Source organism: Chrysochloris asiatica, unplaced genomic scaffold (genome assembly GCF_000296735.1).
Source record: "Chrysochloris asiatica unplaced genomic scaffold, ChrAsi1.0 scaffold00210, whole genome shotgun sequence".
Lineage (NCBI taxonomy): Eukaryota > Metazoa > Chordata > Mammalia > Afrosoricida > Chrysochloridae > Chrysochloris > Chrysochloris asiatica.
The window spans coordinates 4,398,004-4,418,910 of record NW_006408728.1 but is presented as its reverse complement, the minus strand read 5'-3'; the positions used below and the strand labels follow the sequence as shown (position 1 = coordinate 4,418,910).

General features: G+C 36.5%; 1 protein-coding gene across 1 annotated transcript in view; it reads left to right on the top strand.

The window, feature by feature from the left end:
- HMCN1 (hemicentin 1) overlaps nucleotides 1-20,907 on the top strand; it is a 665,929-nt gene that overhangs the window by 318,492 nt on the left and 326,530 nt on the right. The window contains exons 12-15 of the mRNA XM_006872707.1: nucleotides 6,732-6,873; nucleotides 8,127-8,254; nucleotides 11,233-11,346; nucleotides 17,074-17,232. Coding sequence (XP_006872769.1) covers nucleotides 6,732-6,873; nucleotides 8,127-8,254; nucleotides 11,233-11,346; nucleotides 17,074-17,232 — 543 coding nt within the window. The remainder of the gene's footprint in view (nucleotides 1-6,731; nucleotides 6,874-8,126; nucleotides 8,255-11,232; nucleotides 11,347-17,073; nucleotides 17,233-20,907) is intronic.

Genomic DNA, 20,907 nt, shown 5'->3' with positions numbered 1-20,907 from the left:
TATTGAAAATACCATTGCATTGTTGTTATTGTTGTTGTTAGGTGCCATCAAGTCAGTACTAACTCATAAGCTACCGTATGCACAGCAGAACGAAACACTGCCCGATCCTGGGCCAACCTCACTACTGTTGCCACGCTTGAGTCCATTGATGCTGCTACTTGGCCAATCCATCTCGTTGGGGGTCTTCCTCTTTTTCTCTGACCCTCCACCTTACTAAACATGATATCCTTCTCAAGAGACTAGTCCCTCCCAACAATATGTCTCAAGTATGAGAGACGAACTTTGATCATCTTGGCCTCCAGGGAACACTCTGGCTGCACTTCTTCCAAAATGGATCTACTGGTTCTTTTGGCAGTCCATGGCACTTTCAGTGTTCTCCTCCAACCCCATAACTCAAAAGCATCATTCCAAAGAGAGGTGACCCAACAGAATGCAGAAATCATCGGACAATCTTGTTGAAATTCTATGTGAATAAAGTTTTACTAAAGGTAATACAAAATGGCTGCAAGCATACATTGACAGAGAACTTCCAGAGGTTCAAGCCGGATTCAGAAGAGGCTGTGGAATGAGAGATATCATTGTTGATGACCGATGGATCTTGATTGAAAGCAGAGACTATCAGAAAGATGTTTACCTGTGCTTTATTGACTAAGCAAAGGCTTTGGATTGTGTGGATCATGACAAGCTATGGACAGCATTGAGAAGTATGAGTATTCTGGAACCAGGGCATTAGGGGTGAGTTAATTAAATGTTTGATGAAAAATAGCCAGCTAATTTTTAAGTTGATAAGTTTGTATGACCTGTGAATATTATAAATTTTGGCAGAAATTTCTAAGCAAGGTAGAGGGACTTTTTTTCTGCCAAAATTTATAATATCATTCATAGGTCATACAAACTTATCAACCAGGAGTCCTGGTGTGGCTCTGGGGGCTAATGTGTCAGACAGCAAAATCATTTGAACTGCAGGGTCGGTGTCTCAAGCTTACCAGCTGCTTCTTGGAAACCCTATACAGGGTTGCTATGGGTCGCAGTTGACTCGATGGCACTTAGCAACAACAACAATGCCATGGTATTTTCAATAACCTCATATACACGCAAAAGCTGGGCAGTGAATAAGGAAGACCATAGAAGAATTGATGCTTTTGAGTTATGGTGTTGGAGAATATTGAAAGTGCCATGTGTCTTGGAGGCCAGGATGGCTAAACTTCATCTCTCATATTTCGGACATATTGTCAGAAGGGACAAGTCGCTGGAGAAGGATATCATGTTTGGTCAGGTGGAGAGTCAGAGAAAAAGAGGAAGACCCCCAGCAAGATAGATTGGCCAAGTGGCAGCATCAATGGGCTCAAGCGTGGCAACAATTGTGAGGTTGGCCCAGGATCCGGCAGTGTTTCATTCTGTTGCACATAGGGTCACTATGAGTCAGTACTGACTCGATGGTACCTAACAACAACAACAATGTGATGGCTGAAACTGCGTCTGCCTTGTCAGGGCCAGACCAAATGATTTCATGGGCCTTATAAAGTTTAAAATTAAGAAAGGTGTGTGTCATACTTATTCAATCTGTATACTGAGCAAATACTTTGAGAAGCTGGATTAATTGAGGAAAAATGCGGCATCAAGATTGGAGGAAGACTCATTAATAACCTATGAGATACAGATGATACAACCTTGCCTGCTGAAAGCAAAGAAGATTTAAAATACTTATTGATGACGATCAAAGATGACAGCCTTTGGTGTGGGTTGCATCTCAATATAAAGAAAACAAAGATCCTCACCACTGGACCAATCAACAACCTCCATATCAACGGAGAAAGATTGAAGTTGTCATAGATTTCATTTTGCTCAGATCAACCTTCAACACTCATGGAAGCAGCAGTCAAGAAATCAAATGATGTATTGCATTGGCAAATCTGCTACACAAGACCTTTTTAAAATGTTGAAGAGCAAAAATGTCAGTTTAAGGACTAAGGTGTGCCTGATCCAAGTCATGGAATTTTCAATAACCTTATATGAATGTGAAAGTTGAACAGTGAATAAGGAATACCATAAAAGAATTGATGCATTTGAGTTGTGGTGTTGGAGGAGAATATTAAGAGTACCATGGACTGCCAAAAATAAAACTGATCTGTGCTTTAAAAAGTACAGTCAGAATGCTTCTTGGAAGCCAAGATGGCCAGACTTCGTCTCTTATACTTTGGACATATCAGGAGACACTGGAGAAGGGTATCATGTTTGGTAAAGTGGAGGGTCGAAGAAAAAGAGGAAGACCTCCAACAAGATGGATTAGCACAGTGGCAGCAGCAATGGGTTTAAATACAGCAATGATTGTTAGGTTGGCACAGAACCAGGTAGTGTTTCATTCTGTTGTGCATAGGGTCTCTATGAGTCAGTTATGGCTTGATGGCACCTAACAACAGCAACATACAGCCCTTAGGACTCCTGGTATGGCACTGTAGGGGCAACCCTGGACTGTGAACCATAAGATTGAAAGTTCGAACCCATCAGCTGTTCTTCAGAAACCCTATGCAGTGTAGCTATGAGTAGGAAACTACTTGATGCCAACTAACAAAACAACAACGTAAGTCCTGAAGACAGAACGTCCCCCCCTCCCCCACCACCCCCACTAGAGTTTCTGATATTGTAAATCTTTATGGGAGCAGACACCTCATCTTTCTTCCATGCAGTAGCTGGTGGATTTGAATCTGCAAACTTTCAGTTAACAGTCCAGTACTTAACCCACAGCAAAACCAGGTTTCCTTCTAAATATAGCAGTAGTGGATAACATTTTAAACTGTTGCTTAGGTGATTCAAAATATTAGCCTTCTCTGATTAATTTTTGGTTGTAATTTAATCACCAGGAAGAGAAAATTCTATGCCTTTGCCCTTCTTACCAGAATCATAGCAACAATAAATCATTTGCAGCTGACTAAGAGGAAACCTGCCTAGAGTGTGAAGATAACATTATCAATTTCCAAGAGAGTTATGCAGAATTCTGTCTTCCTTAGTCTTTGCAGGAAGTCCCTGGGTTGTGCAAATGATTTTTGCTGGGCTAGTAAACTAACCAAAAGGTTAGAGGTTTGAGTTCACCCAACAGGCTACAGAAGAAAGTCCTAGCGATCCTCTTATAAAGCTTGTTTTCAAATGCTGTAAAGTCAGTTCTGACTCATCGCAATCCTGTATAGGATTTCTAAGAAGCAGGTGGTGGGTTCGAACCACTGACCTTACTATATAAGATCAGAGTGATTGAAAACACTAATGAGTAGTTCTGTTCTTACTCACATAATGTCACAATCAACTTCATGGCCATGTGCTTCTTTGTTTTATTTTCTTTTCAATCTTTGCAGGCAGAATCAAAGCAATTTTCATTAGTGACCACTTATAATCTTCTATTAAGAATGTACTCATAAAGTATATTTATTTTTCTTCTTATTACCAGATAATGAGTATTGAATTTTTTGAAGCCTTTAGTGAGAAGTTAAAATAAAAAGAACAAATGTTGTTTTTACCTAAAATTTCCCTAAAAGATCACTGTGTTCCCATTGCTTTGTTATGGATGATGATGATGGTGTTTGATGGTTGATGCTGGTGATGATGCTGATCGTGATGGTAGTGATAATGGAATGATAAGGTGATGATGGTGGTTATGAAATGAATTTAAAATCAACAGGTTAAATAGATGACTTCTCTCCAAGCCTAAAATTAGACTCTGGCCTTCTATAGAAAATGTTAGCACTGTATTTTCCTAATAAAAATAAGGTATCACATAAATTAAGAAATTAAGATTAGATTTGTCATGGAAAAATTACTTCATTTTATTGATGGAGGTAAACTATTTCAATTCCATGTTTTTATTCCATTAAAAATAAAGTAAAAGAAATGTTAAAACAGACTTCTGAGAGTGGCTTTAAGTTTACAGAAAGGTGCCATATTCCCTCTTCTCCCCACTTCTTCCTGTATATTATTTCTTCTATTATTAAATTATTAAGATTTTGCATTCATGCAATGTTGTTGTTGCTGTTAGGTGCCATTGAGTAGGTACCAACTCATAGCGACCTTATACACAAAAGAATGAAACACTGCCCGATCCTGGGCCAACCTCACTACTGTTGCCACGCTTGAGTCCATCGATGCTGCCACTTGGCCAATCCATCTCGCTGGGGAACTTCCTATTTTTCTCTGACCCTCCACCTTACCAAACATGATATCCTTCTCCAGCGACTGATCCCTTCTGACAATATGTCTGAATGCAATAAATTTGTTTAATTTAATAAACCAATATTGACACATGATGATTGGCTAAAGTCTAAAATTTACATTAGAATTCACCCCTTGTGTTAATGGTCCTGTGGATTTTGACAAATAAGTACGAGAAGGAATCTTTTTTTATTTTTTAATGAATTAAACATTTAGCAGTTGAACCAAATAAAGTAATGCACATTGTATTCTTATTTAACGTAATCAAGTAAAGGTTAAATCACTTTGATCATCTTTAATCAACTGTTATTTGGTTGAAATCCAGTTTTGTTTCTCTGTGTTTGTTCATGGCCTTTCTGATTTTCTTATCATCAGCAGGAATATTCTTACCAGGGCAATGGTAGATTTCTTACCTTCTTTAGGAAGATGTCATCCTATCTGTATGTTACAGACTTATTTCACAATCTGGAGCAACACTCTTTATCCAGGCTTAATTTGCTAAATGACCTCTTAGCTCTCTGCATCCTGGTTTGGCTAAATGATGTTAGCTTTCACTTTGCTATCTGAACTGCAGAGACTACCAGTGGGAACCTTGCTGGGAGAGATGCCAGGCCAACTTTGGCAGACTCTTTTGGAAGGAACCATGTTTAAATGAAATTCTAAAAGCTCCTCCAGCAAATTTATGTCACTATGAGCTAAACATGAGAAACACATTTTGTGAAGTATAGATATTCAATATATTTTTAAGAGAAAGAAATTTTCTGTCTTCCTCCTCATCTCCTTAAGGTTCTCTGCCAGCCCCCTTGCCCTCTTCCACTCCCAGCTTCAGTAGTCCTCCAGCCTTTTAGGACTGATAGACTCCAGGTGAAATCACAATCTGGGTTTACTGATTGTGGCCAGTCTTTCTTTTACCTCCCACATTTTCCTAGCCTTATGTTCACCAAGAAGGATCCAAGGATCCATGGGATAATGAGATTATCAACTAGGTCCACAGGCCGGAAAAACCTTTCAAACATTAACTTCAAAGACTAGATCATCATAATTTAAGAAATGCAATGTAAACAGGAAAAAAAAATGGGTGGGCGATTGTAAACTGCTAGTGATTAAGTGCTAATAGGGTCTTTGGGCTGTGTAGCTGCCTGTATCCAGTACTGCCAATTATATCTCTCTCAAATGTATGAAGAGTCCTTAAATTGATTTTTCTTAGTGAACCTAACACATCATTTGTAGTCTCAGTTACAGTGAGAGAATACATTAGCAGTATATCCAGTTCTCACTGATTAACTGAATTTAGCAATTTCACCTATAGCAAAAACATAAGTAAGTGGAAAGCAAACTTCAGGACAGCTTGGCTTTTCTGGGTATCCCTAGAATTTAATACACTATTGTGTTAATTGATTTGATTTTGTTAATACTCATGGAATCTATGTATTTCATAAATTATGGAAATGAATTTATTTTCATTATCTTCATTGATTGGGAATGTTTACTAACAGTATTTCTTTAGTAGCTCTATAGGATTAGCCACAAGGTCAGTAGTTCAAACCCACCAGCTGCGCCTCGAGAGAAAGATGAGGCTTTTTCCTTCTGTAAAGATTTACAGCTTTGGAAACCCTATACAGGGTCTCTATGAATCAGAACCAACCCCATGGCATGCAAAACAGTCTTCTTTGAAGGTTTATTCCTTCTGTATAGAAATGTAGATATAAAACATGCCATTGATTAGGCCAGAGTTCCTTTCAGCTAATTTTTGATTTCTTACAATGGATTCCTGATTTTTTTAAGTTTGATTCTTGATTTAATGCTTCCTTTTCAGAAGCTTTTTATAATGCAATAAGAGGTTTCAATAACTGATAGTTTTTAGTATATCTTGTGCATTCAGTGGCATGAGGGAAATGCTCAGTGTTGCAGAATCTTGAGGGAGTGGCAGATATTAGCGGTCAAAGCCAAGTAATAATTCATGGCCTGCATTCCATCAACAGTTCTAAGTGTCTGTTAAATGAAAGCCACTGCATAACATGCAAGGAATGTAAAATTCTGTGGAATGTAATGGAATATGGAATCATATGAAATACATGATCTCCAACCCCAACACATTTATAATCTAGTAAATAAAAAGAGAAAGATTAGTCCAAACAAAGCAGACAGCATAGTCAGGACAAGTTGTGGTCCAAATCTGTGTTCACTGTCCAGAAAGAGCCAAAGGCGCTCTTTAGAGATTTGGCCTGCACACAGGTTTATATTGAGGATGTAGATAGAAACCAGTGGTCAGCTTGTGGGGCCCAGGGTCACATGGTCAACAGTGGAGACACAGAAACATGACATTAGGATAAACCTCATTTAGTTTCCAAGAGAATTTATATGCCTTTCATTTGTTACTTTTGTTTTCTCTCCTACATAGGAAGGGTCAGATCCCTGGTGGGATCATCATAGAGGAAGGCAATAAATGTATGATAATGAGAAGCCTATACATGTGCTAACAAAAGAAGCTCATCACACCAATTTCTGATGTATTGTTTTCTTTTTATTTGCAGAACCACCCAAAGTCACTGTGATGCCCAAGAATCAGTCTTTCACAGGAGGGTCTGAGGTCTCCATCATGTGTTCAGTAACAGGTTATCCCAAACCAAAGATCTCCTGGACCTTGAACAATATGTTTATCATGGGTTCACACAGGTACTGGGTTTGTATCATGTTCTCTGTTTCGATTGAGTGAGAAAAAAATGATGACGTTCCCGGATAAAACTGATCTGAGCAAATCCCTAAGATTAAGTGAGATTTAACCAAAACCCTCACAGCTTTAGATTTCTTAAACAGGCCAGGAAATGTCAAAAAATATATGTAAAGTCTGTGGTTATTAAGTTTGAATTCACTAGCTAGAACTAAGTACTTTCTAATACTTTGTGTTGCATGTGATAGCACTGCATTATAATAGTTGTTTTACCTTGGATAATTAAAATGAGGGTGATAAATATTCTATGGAGTAAAGGAACATGTACCTTTAACAAATCAAATAAAGGTACAGTTTTGGAATTTAACAGAAGAAAGAAGAAGAAACAAAGTACACAATAGTAGTTTTGATTAAAGTGGGTTACAGACATTTTTGTAACTACTGTCCACTTTTTTCATACTACATTTGTGAGACGCTTTGTTCTTCTGGATGCTTTTCTAAAGACATTGAATCTTCTTATACTCGAAGAGTGTAACCAATATGAGGAACATAAACAATGAACTTTCCAACCATCGGCCTTCCATTACTCTGGGTTTGGCATAAGGAGGAAGGCTTAGGTATGATCCAGGAAGTTAAGCCAGATTCTATTCCTAGACTCACTCATCACTGACTCACTATGTGACAAGAGACATTTCATCCCTAAGGTTTATATTATGAGGAATACTTTAGCATAGCAGTGCACCACATGGAACAAGATTGCCTGGGTGAAAATTCCATTTCTTCTACTTTCTTGTTCTGACCTTGGGCAAGTTATGTAACTTCTTTGTATATTTGTGAAATACAGATAATGATGTTGTTGTTAAGTGCCATCAAGTGGGTTCCGACTCATAGTAGCCCTGTATAGGGTTTCTAAGGAGCAACAGGTGACTTTGCATTGCTGACCTTGCAGTTCAAAATGGTCTTTCAGTCCGTTGCATTATCCCACAGTGCACATCAATAATAGTGTCTAATGTATTGGGTTGTTATGGAGATTCAAATATTAGTAAATGAAAAATTCCTAGAACAATCCATGGCACATAGCAAATATGAGGTACATGTGATTAATGTTATTATTATTATTATACCTTTGCTTAAAAAGTTATGATGCTAATCATTTTTGCAATGAACATCAAAAATATGAGTTTGAGATATTTGAAGGAAAGATGATACATTTATTGTGGTATTTTCAATTTTCTTTTTGTTTGTTTATTATCCATAGGTATAGAATGACCTCAGATGGTACCTTATTTATCAAAAATGCAGTTCCCAAAGATGCAGGGATATATGGCTGCATGGCAAGTAATTCAGCTGGGATAGATGAACAGACGTCTACCCTTAGATACATTGGCAAGTATTATTAGTTTAAAAGGCAATTGAAATAAATGATTTCCATAAAAATCAAAGTTAAAAAATTATTCTGAAAATTTATAGTAGAGATTTATACTTAATACTGTAATTCAATTATCCACTTCACACATTGATTAAAGAAAATATTATAACTTATTTAAATCCAAAGTGCAGGGAGTGAATAGCTTCTTTAGTCAACAGAAACCAATGAAGCTTCCAGTTTAAGAGAATTTCAGGTTATCCAGAGTTTTACCCTCCATGATTCATCTGCTCTCTATAATATTTAATTTTCAAATTAATGAATTCTGTATCTTTTTAACTTTTCTCAGTTTCTATTTTCCATTTCTCCTTTACAGTCAAAACTATTTATACTCTTTCTGCCCTTTGACTTGTCTAAGGATGATTTTCATTTTCCATCACTTTCTGACCTCCACACACAAACATTTATTGAAGGTCTGTTGCATGGTAATGGTTCTGTAGATATTTCTACTAAGAGGTTCTTTCTTAATCAAATAGTGATAAAGACCCTAGAAGCTGAGTGTTCGTTTATGAAATATGGATATTGAATGGCTAGCAATTTACCCTCTCTCTCATCCTTAGTCTCCATTCATTCAGATAAGGAAATGAAAACTGGCAATGGAAACAAAGGGATATAACACAAGTCACAAAAATGATAGATGATTGACTTTGGAGTGGACAGCTGAGAGAAGAAACCAAAGCAGCTCAGGTCTTAAACCTGGAAGCAGGAAAAGAAATGGTCTCATTTGTAAGAGGAGGCTTCAAATAGCTCATGAGAAAATCGAATTATCTTTTAATTTCATTTTCCTATGAACTTTTTGAAGCCCCCTTATACAAATGAGGGAAATGACATCGAGAGAATAAATTTGAAATGAAAGATGGACTCCTATTTGGAGCTAACTAAATAAAAATGTTTGCAGAACACCCAGTTGGAAAAGGAACAGTCAGTTGGGAATATAGAATGAGTGTTTGACACATAACTCAATATTGGAGAAATAAATTTTGGTTCATTTACATAAGCATGAAAATATTCACCACAGGTATTTAATTAGTTATGCACCCAGAGTATGCAAAGAATTTAAAAAAAAGGAATGTCACAGTGTCCTCACCTTCCAGAAACTTACATGAGCGTGATAGAAACATAAAAGAAAGGGATATACCAAGATTGAGAGACAAGTACTACAGTGAGAAGTGGGCAGAAGGGAAGATTAGTTTTAGCTGTGGAATTTACAAATCATTCTAAAAGGAAGTGGGACTTAAATTCAGTCTAGAAGAATGAGTGGGATTTGAAGAGTGTGTCAAAGGACATTTCAGGCATAGGAAACAGCTTTAACTGTTTTGAAAGAGAGTCACAAAAAACAAACCCACTACTGTCAAGTCTATTCTGACTCATAGTGACCCTATTGTTATTGTTGTTAAATGCCATCTAGTCAGTTCTGACCCATAGCAAACCAGTATAGGGTTTCCGAGGAGGAGCAGCTCTCCAGCACATTAACCCACAGCGCCATGCCAGGCAGGACTCCAGAGTAAGATAGCTCCTAAGGTTTTCCAGTCTGTAAAGCAGATTGCCTCATCTTTCTCCCCCAGCAGCTTGTGTGTTCAAACCACTGACCCTTTTGGTTAGCAGCCCAATATAATCCATATTTGAGATGTTAACTCTTAGCTTTGTTTGAAACAGGGCTTAGAACCATTTCATTTTACCCCTACTGAGAATGTATGTTTCCAGCCCATATAAACTGAATTAGAATCTATAGTTTAACTGGATCACCAGGTAATTCTTAGGTAAGCACTTATAAGATCTTGTTAAAATGTAGATTCTGATTCTTCTATTTGGGCTGGAAATGAAAATTCTAAGCAAGAGATCAATCCAGAATGATTTAAACCAGGGTTCCAAGCCCTGGTTTAAAACTACCTCAATTCAAATTGTTGTTAGTAGTAAGTGCCCTTGAGTTGGTTCTAACCCTGAATAGGGTTTCCCAGGAGTGGCTGGTGAATTTGAACCACTGACCTTGCGGTTCAAACTGACCTTGCAGTCCAGTGCATAATCCCTCAGCACCACACCAGGACTCCCTAGGATATTGTTGTTGTTGTTGTTGTTGGATGCCACTGAGTTGGTTGTGACCCATAGCAACCCTGTATAGGATTTCCGAGGAGTAGCTGGGTAGCTTTGAACTGCCGAGATTGTGGTTCAAACTGACTTTAAAGTCCAGCACATTAACCCACAGCACCACACCAGAACTCTCCCCAGTACATTAGGAAATCCTAAAATGTCCAGATCAGAGAGAGTATGTAATGAATAAAACATCAGGTGTGAGGGCGAAGTAAACAGAGCTAGCTAAGGAAAGACACTTAAGAAATATCTGCATATAATATCAAACGGAAAAGTAGAGTCAAATCCAGAAACTTGTTTTTAAAAAAAAAAAAAAAAAATAGGTGAAAATCCAACCTTAGACTAAATAGCTCTGTAATTAGATATGAATATCCTTAAAAATCAGGTAGACAGTGTTACAAACAAATTCACTGGCAATTGTATTATCAAAGCTTAATTTAACTAAGTCAGTCTTATCAGTCTGTCTCTTTTTATTATTTTTCTAGCATTATTACTATTATCCCTGTCACTGTTCTTTTAGCAATGTATTCAGCTTCCCAAGATTATGTTTTGCTCTTTTCCATTAAAACTTATTAATACATTTCTTAAATCTTTTGATTCTGCATTATCATAATTATTTTGTAGATTTTTCATTAGTTCTGCTAATATGCTGTATTTTGGGCCATAACATTCAATCACATATGTCCATATGCAAGTATATTAGAAGAGTTTCCTTTTTAAAATAAATACTGAAATAGCCGTGAGCACGTAAATACTGGTAGATTATTTTATTGAGTCATTGAGTAAACATAAACAGAGTACTGGTGATATTATACTAAGCACTGACTATTTGCATGCTTGTTCTTTTCAGAAGCCCCCAAATTGATGGTAGTTCAAAGTGAGCTCTTGGTTGCCCTTGGAGACACAACAGTTTTGGAATGTAAAACCTCTGGTGTTCCCCCACCTCAAGTCAGATGGTTCAAGGGTATGTTTCTAAGCACATTCATGTCTGATACACACTTGGTTTTGCCTTTTCTTTTTCTTTTTTAAATGATTTGTTAAAAATTTGTTTTGGTGTGTGACTTAGCAGCCCCATAAAATGTGTTTATGATCTCACTGGGAATGATAACTCAAAATTCTGAACTCTAAATTTCAGGATTTGACATCTGGTGTGGATTATAAATCCATGAAAACCAAGGAAGGAAAAGTCTTCCTTTGGTAATCCAGCTGAACATTAATTCTCCTTGTTGTTTAGGATTGCGTCCTGTAGAAAAATTTCCAGGAATACTCAATTAATGTTTAAAATAGCCTCACTGATTTCAGTTCACCTTTCTTAGAGAAGATAGCTCTCATCATTAAAAAGTTACCCAGATTCTCCAAGATACTGTCTATGAAGTGCTTCCATAAAGGCACACTTTGAAGTTTACAATGAAAGACAAATGTTTGAGTATTCCAGGGCCAGCTTCGTCATGAATGGCAGAGAGTGGTATCAAGTATTGGCATTAACTTTCTGTCTTCATTACAAAAAGATTACATCTCTGTGATTCTATAATAACAGTAATATGAGAATACCCTTGGGTCCTGGTCCAAGCTGTTGCTGATAATAGGAATCTGTGCAAAAAGCCCTACTTCTGCTTCTGTCTCAGTATTTCCAATTTATGAAAAAGAATAATTCCCACAAACACCCTAATAGGGAGGTTGCTAGGATTATTGAGATTCTGTTTGCAAAATAATTTTTAATCTTCACATGAAAAATGCTAAATAGTACAAAGCACTATTGTTGTGGTTCTGTTTGTTAGATCACAGATATTCCCATAGCAACAGGCTGATGTCATAATCACAAAATGATGAATTCACCTCAAGTTCAAACTCTTAGGGAACATGAGGTGAAAAAGAAGCGTTGTATGTAGACAACACTTTTAATACAGATGAACAACAGGAAGGGATACTAGGAGATTATTCCATTTTTGTGATTTTCCGTGTTAAAAATTGTTAAGTCTTGATGTTTCGCTGATAAGAAAACATTTCCAGATTTGCTCCTTAATCTGTTTTATTTTAGTTAACATAAACTCATTTTTATTTATTCAAAATACTGAAATCTTTGGGTTATAAAGGAAATATATTAATTTTTAGCTGAGGTTGTAATGAAACATACCCCCCCCCAAAATGTGTTACAAAGACAGTAGTTTTTTGGTTTTTTAAAAATGTATATCAGTATAGTTTGTGGAGCTCTGTGGTATAGTTTATGGTAGCATAGTGGTGACGAATCTGGCTGCAAACTGCAAGGTCAGCATTTCTAAACTGCCAGCTGTTCCGTGGGAGAAAGATGTGGCTTTCTGATCCCGTAAAGATTTACAGCCTCGGAAACCCTGTACAGGGTCACTATGAGTCAGAACTGACGCTACGGCACTTAACAACAATCAGTAGTTTATGTTGAAAATAAAAATTCAAAAATTAGTGGAGCAGGCTGAGAGCTGTACCTGTATATACCTGAATAATACAGTATCTTTTATTCCCCCAGATTGTAATGCTTCTGAATAAATCCATCTTCATGGCAGCCTGGTCCCACAAATGGCTTACCTCTCTTCACAGTCACTACATAGAAGATTCTGGAATTGACTCCTTATTACTCTCTCCTCTCAATCATGCTATTTTTCTTACTAAGTGCTGTTGAGTTGATTCCAACTCAATAGCGATTCATAGGGTTTCCCAAAGAGTGGCTGGTGGGTTTGAACCAATGTTAGATACTGGAATTCTAGAAATTCAGTAAATAACATCCCTTTTCCCTCTTTGAGTTATGAATCAACAGAGATAGAATAAGGGCATTAGATACTGACGAACTATATTGGAGGAAATTGTTCATAAACATTGGACAGATGGATTTGCACAAAACCTAGAATCAGGCCAATTTATGCTTCCGGTGATTTGTGGACAATTTATCACAGGCACAGAGCCTGGACTACCTAAAGCAAAATCAGGGGAAAGACTCTTGCATGCAAACTGACTCCAGACAAAAAGGGGTGTGAAGCAGCTTGACCTTCCTTCTCAACTGGGGAACAAGATGCCAGCAAGGTTAGGAAAAAATCTTGGAAAGAGATGAAGAAGAAAAATTCCTGCTCTAATCGTAAGAATAATCATAGCTTTCTCAAGATAATTCATATTGAATTTATTATTGTTAAGTGCCATCGAGCTGGTTTCTAGCTATAGTGACCATGTATAGGGTTTCCGAGAACCACCAACCTTGTGGTTCAAACTGACTTTGCAGTTTAGTGCTTATCCTACAGTACCACATATGAACTCTATATTGAATTTAGTGGGTGTTTAAAAAATAACATTAATAAACTATATTTAATCAGACCATCAAAGAAAATAGATTTCCTAAGTTTAAATGCTCACCCAAATTTTTAGGTATTTTATTTTTGGAAGTGAATAACATAAAGTGAGTTCAAAGGAAAATCAGGAACACTATTAAAATGGTATGAAAAGGACATTTGTGGCAAAAACTTAAGAAATTGAGTGGTTCTCAAAGTGCTCTGGGAATTTCTGGGAGTTGCCCACAATTTTCTCAGGGATCCAGGAGGTCAAAACTATTTGTTAAATATAATATAAAGATTTCATTTGTCTTTTTCCCTCTTATTATCTAACAATTAATTATAGAATAGAATTTTCTGTTGGCTGTATGACACATGATATCCAACAGAGTTTGAGCACTTCGTTATCTTATCTTGAACAAGACATTCTGGATATTTGTAAAAATAAATGTGAAATAATGCCACTCTTCTCAATTTCTCTTCTTTTAGAAAACAGTACATTTCATAAAATATGTTCATTGTGCTAAAATGTAATGAGTCTACATTATTTAAAAATAAATCATTGCATGCTTTTAAGGTTTTCAGCTTAATTTTTTAAATGCTAAATATAAATAAACAATCTACATAAACAAAAGCTCAGTGGGGTCCCCAATCTGTTTTTTTTTTTTTTTAGGATTGTAAAAGGGACTTGATATTAAATAAAATAAAAAATTGAGCACCACTTAATTGCCATCAATAAAGTGGAAGGATGTGTGTGAGGCATAATGATCTTTCTATTCACCAAGAACTGGGTTGAATTTACACTAAACTACCTTCCTCAGTGGTAATGATTTAAATTCCACAATAGATTGTCAGGAAAGCTTATTTATTTTACTACATATTGCTAATCTAAATATCTAATACAGAGATTCAATGAAAACTAAATGATCCCTGTGTCATTTTATCTCAAATGTTCTTTAATTTTTTAGGGCTTCTCAATAATTTGATGACTACTTTTTCAGTTGAAATCAAGAAAGGGGAGACTATCAAAATGCAAACTTAACTACTTAACTGTTTTGGGTTTTTTTTCCAGTTTCTATTTTGCTTCATTACTGTTACTCCTAAAACAGTTTTTAAAACATTTTAATTTTTTAAAAAAGGGGCAAAAAATACAGGCTATTAGCAAAACAGCTCTTCATTTCATCTTATTGCATCCTCTGACATATGCAGAATAAATAAGAAGCAAATTCCAAAATTCTGAATGTGTTTTAGTCCAAACATTTTAATACTTGATGAACCGCTAGGTCATATCGCAGCCTCCCTTGGTGGGAGGAAAGTTTATGTCAACATCATCTGCTTTTATTTATGAAAGTCTCCCAGAGGCACATGGGCTCAGCTCTAGTTGTTGCTCTCGTTCTCGCATGGTATGTAGTAGCAAGCTTTAAAGAATGGATGGGATTTTAAATATTGGAATGTTGAAAAATACTTTGTCTTTGGCACTGACAGTTAGTTGTTAATGAATTTTTTTAAAAATTTTAAGCTCCTTTGACCTCCCTTCCTTCCAAAAATATAAAAACAAAAATTGTTTATCTGTTGCCTTGAGACTGTTCGTTGGTTCTTCTTGTAGTATTTTAGAGAATGACTAGCTCCTAAGTCCTGATATGGCACTATGGTTTATAGTGCACTGTATTGAAAAGTCTGGCTGAACTGCAAAGTCTGTAGTTCAAGCTCACAAGTTGCTCCTTGGAAACCCAATACAGTTTCGCTATGAGTCGGAACCAGTTGACGGCATTTAACAACAGCAGCAAAGGTTCACTTTGAATAGAAGCCCTCATAGCACAGTGACTAAGCTCTTGGATGCTAACCAAAAGGTCAACGGTTCAAACCTACCAACCACTGCTAGGGAAGAAGATATGGCTTTGGTAAAGATGACGGCCTTGAAAACCGTGTGGAACAGTTCTTCTCAGTCCTGTAGGGTCACTATGAAGCAGAATTGATTCAGTAGTGATACATTTGGGTTTGATTTGCCCATGAGAGCCAATGGGAGCTATTTATATGTCATATAGCTAGTTGTGTGTGATTTTGACATCTGTGAGTGCTAGGATATTCCAAGAGTGATGGCTCTCAAACCTTCTGGAAGTTTTGACAGCTTCCACATGTTCTTTACAAAATCAAACAAGCAAAAAGTTGTGGACACTGAGCTGATATTAAACATCCAGGAGATGATTTTATGATGGCCATGCTCCCCTCCAAAGAAAATTCCAATTTTTGGAGGGGAGACACCACAGAAGAAAGTTGAAGGACAAACAGAAGTCTAATTTAACTTACAGTTTTGTGGGGCATTGATTCCATCACATAAAAGTGTTTCTAAAGGGATTTGAAGTACTACAGGGAAACACAACATATATAGGTAACCTGGATAAAACTCATATTTCTCGGGCCATCCTTCCCTCATATTGAAGTAAAACTGGCTCCCCACTTGCATCACCTAGATCCTGCCCCTCACCCCCACCAAATCCATAACTCCAGTTGGAAATTTTTTATGAATAACACCAGTTTTAGTGGTAGTATTCTGGGAGATTCATATAACAAAACTCCTCTTACCATTGTTGGAAGTTTTTCACCTGTGCTTTCTCTTCTCCCCACATGCCCTTCCCTGTTCTTGCAGGTTAACTATTGTTCCTTCCTTCCCAGACTTTCTTAGAATATTTTCAGCCCACATCATCATCATTCACAAAGCAAAATCTAACTGAATAATATTCAGCAAACTGAAAACTTAGTCATTAACCAAACTTAGAACATTTCTAGCTTCTCAGACATTCCCTGGGTAGCTGAACTTCATTCAGCCACAAAGATTTCTATCAAAACCTCTTTTCAAGATTCTTCTTTCAGTTCCTTCCTTACTTAACACAGCTGTTGCTACAAATGCCACCATTTCCCAGTCTCCCAATGTGTCTTCAAAGAGCATACTCTTACTTTGTTGTTGTTGTTAAATATTTAGAGAGATTTGTACAAAATTAATTTTCGGGTCAGATTTTTGGTTATATGTTAAGCTTGTAGAATTATCTTGTTGCTGTTATTAAGTGCCACTGAGTTGGTTTCTGCTCATAGTGACCTTGTATAGGGTTTCTGAGGAGTGGCTGGTGGCTTTGAACTGCCACCTTGCGGTTCAAATCAACCTTATGGTCCAGTGCTTATCCTATAGCAGCACCATACCAGGACTCCATAAATCTGCTCAGTGGCAATAAACACTTCTTCCTCTCATTGCATAAGAATTGTCTGCTCTGCTCCAGACACTTGTGTTTTAGAAACATTGCAATCAATTTTATTCAGAAAATTTGAAATCAAACCAATAGCAGAGTCAAAGTAAATACCGTGTAAACATGCTGATGCTTAATGTTTTCCTCTTTGTTTTCACTTAGGAGATCTTGAGTTAAGGCCCTCAACATTTCTTATTATTGAGCCTCTTTTGGGACGTTTGAAGATTCAAGAAACCCAGGATCTGGATGCTGGTGATTATACATGCATAGCCATCAATGATGCTGGAAGAGCAACTGGCAAGATAACACTGGATGTTGGCTGTAAGTATCCCAACTCCAATAGACAAATTTATATCAGTATTGATCAGCTAGTTTTCCAGGCTCAATAACTTTGAAGCAGTTGGGTAATATTTGTCAGAATGATAAAGTAAAGTGAGCATTTCAAATAACAAATACAATAATGATACTTAAACATTTATTGTTTTCTATATACCAGGCACATTGCAAGTAACGTTTATATGCATTATGTCATTAAATCTTTGTAACAATCCTAAGAGGGTCATTCTATCATTATCACAATTTTATAAAGAAGGGAACTTAGAAGGAGGCTTAGAAAGGCTAAACAGCTTGACTAGAGTCATAGAGCTAGGATATTTGAATCAAGATTTCTAATTTCATTGTCCCTGGGTAGTGTGAATGGTTTCCATGCTTGCTGCTGACAGAAAGGTTGGTGATTTGAGTGCATCCAGTGGTGCCTCAGAAAAAAAGGTCCGGTGATCTTTTTCAGAGAAATCATCTATTGAAAATTGTATGGAGCACAATTCTACTCTGTTATACCTGAGGTCTCTGAGAGTCAGCACTGACTCCACAGCAACTGCTTTGTTTTTATGGTTTCTCTGACTTGAGAGATTGAAGAGATTGTAGGTTTAACCAGCATATCAAACATTGCCAAACATTTTCCTGTCAGGGACCATCCACTCCAACACCAAATTTTTATGTATTCACATTTGGAGATGAAAAATTACACTCTGGCCCTAGATCATAATTTGGAGATGTTGTTGACAGCAAAGGTAGTACATTGTGCTTTTACATTTAAAAAAAATTCATTAGCATTTACTTCCCAGTGTCTAAAATAAGGTACAAATATATGTCCAATGCAATGCAAAGGATATAGTATGTGCATGACAACTAGGGTTGATCACACAGAAAATTTTGTCTTCCTTTTTTGTTCCACCATCACATGTCCCTTTTGGAAAACTTTCTACATGATGTGATAAATTATGAAATAAAACAACTCATTTTGTATGCAAAAGGACCTTAAAATTTAATATAAACAGATAATTCAAACATTTCTATTAGTTAAGGTTTATAAGATATGGCATTTCATTAAATTGCATTTTCATTTTTATACGGTAGGGTCACCATGAATTGGAACTGACTCAATGTTACTAACAACAGGAACAGCATGAGTTTTATGCCAATTTTTTTTTTAAACAAAAGTTGAGCACTATAAAGAAAGTGTATTTTCAAAGAAAAACATAACTTGAAACATTTTAGTTTTGTTATCTTAATTTGTTATATGAATGCAATGGTCGTCAAACTTAATTTTTTTTTTTTTTTTTCAACTAAATTTTTTCCTCTTGGGATCTTGTATGATCTCTTTGCTCCTAGGCCATCTGGTGAATGTTCTGCATTCTTAGAGATTATGCCCTTGGGGTGGAATCCACATAGCTGGGAATGGCCACAAAGACCACTGTAGACTCTGTTGAGGACACAGCAAGATGTATTTGAACCATGACTAAACTCTGTGGTTATTAAGAAAAGTGCCTTGGAAATGAGATCAGAATCTCTGGGTAAAGGGTATTTTTATATCTACCAGTAGGTTTGAATGCCAGACCTAATGAGTAGGGTGATACCCATACTTACAAAATTATTGTTTTCAAGCAATATACTAGGCACAGTGTTTCAGTTCTCAACATTTTCTGATTTTATTCTCTTTCCTTTTTACACATACATTTCTTATTTACCCAAAACTGTTTAAAAACTATATAGCTTGTAGAGGAAGGAGGGGATCAGCTTCAGTAATGGCTCCCAGCAAAAAGGAAATGCCATTTTCTCCCCACTCCAAGTTTGTATAAAATCTAACAGTCTTACACATTTTTCTTTTCTTACTCACTGTCTTCTTGGTAATCTATTTAGATTTTGGGCTTTTCAGATTCGTTGTTCTGCCCAGTGATACATCAGGCTGTCTGTGCTGAGGTGACTTACGTTGGATTAGGAAACATTCCAACAAATGCTTTGTATTTATCTTTCATTCCTTGAACTGAACTGAACTTTGTTTTATCGTCAGTCTATTCAAGATCTTCTATTTCTCTGACCCTTTCGGGATCAATGGGCTTATCAATCATTCAAGTAATTGCCCTGATGGAATTAACATAGATCCAATTGCTTGCTTACTCTAACCTTGATTGCTGTAACCTTTATTGCTATTAACAGTTTCCAAATACCATTGTATTAGAGTCAGCATCCTGGTGTGGGGCAGTACAATCAGCACTGGTTTGCAAAACACAAGGTCAGCAGTTCAAACCCACCAGCTGCTCCTGTGAGTCTGAAATGGCTCAACGGCACTTAACAACAACAAAGTCAGCATCACTCTGATTGCTGTTATACCTTAACTATTTCATTATTCATTAACAGAATCTTGCTCATCATAACTCACAGAGGTTGATTAGAATTGGTCTGTTCTCCTAAAACTACTGTTAAGATCTCCTAACAAATAGATGTTTGTAACTGCTAAGAACCACGCAAGTCACAATCATGGTGATAGCTGTGGCTATCACTATTAGGTTTACAACAAATAAAAACTTTCTCCAGAATTTACATAAAGAGAATGGTCTCTTGTGAGATACTGGAAATTTTGAATACTATCATTATCACCATTGTCTGTATGACCTTTATGCCTAAGTTTTTTTATAAGCCAAGTATGTAAATGATACCTCAGAGTGGTTGTGAAAATGAGATGAGACACTCTCTACATACAATTCTTGGGGCTTGAAAGTTTGTGGACATTTAGCATGCTAGCAATCAGTGCTGTTCCTCAGAGCCTACTTCATAAAAAGGGTATCAAAGAGATGAATAGTAACATCACAAATGAAATGATCATTTTGATTCATTGAGTTTTGAAAAATTATATAGAAGTACATATATAGATTAATGTATGCATATAGCTAAGTATGTAGATAGAAAGTTATCTATAACTACATATATCTATCCTCTATCACTCATCTTTCAGTTTGTCTCACTGTAATGGCTTGCATTTTCTGTGATGCTGGAAGCTATACTACTGGTATTTTGAGTGATGGCAGGGTCATTCATGGTGAATAGGTTTCACCTGAGATTCCAGACTAAGACAGTCTTGGAAGAAGGAAAGGAAGACTACTTCCAAATGTTTAGCCTCTGGAAACCTTATTAATAGCAGTGAAACACTGTCAGATAGCACAAGAATACTGAATATTAAACATGATCAATAGCACCAGAATGTTGTCAAATATAGTACTGGAAGATGAGCCCTTCAGATTGGAAGGCACTCAGAATACAACTTGGAAAGAGTTGCTTCCTCAAAGTGGAGTTCACTGTGATGACTTGAATGGAGTAAAGCTTTTAGGACCCTCATTTGTTGATAAGACAGAACTAAAAATGAGGAGAAACAACTGTAAACAGCCATTAATAATTGAAAAATGGAATGTATGAAGTAAGAATCTAGAAAAGTGAAAGTAGTGAAAATGATGGAATGCATAAACATCAATATCCTAGGCCTTGCTGATGTTACTGTTAAGCGCTGTTGAGTAAGTTCTAATTCATACTGACCCTATATAGGGTTTTTTTTTTGTTTTGTTTTTTTTTACTTTAAGGTTTTTATTGTGGATTGAGTGAAAATTTACAGGGCACATCATCAGTTTAACATTCAACAATTCATATAACTTGTTTCATTACATT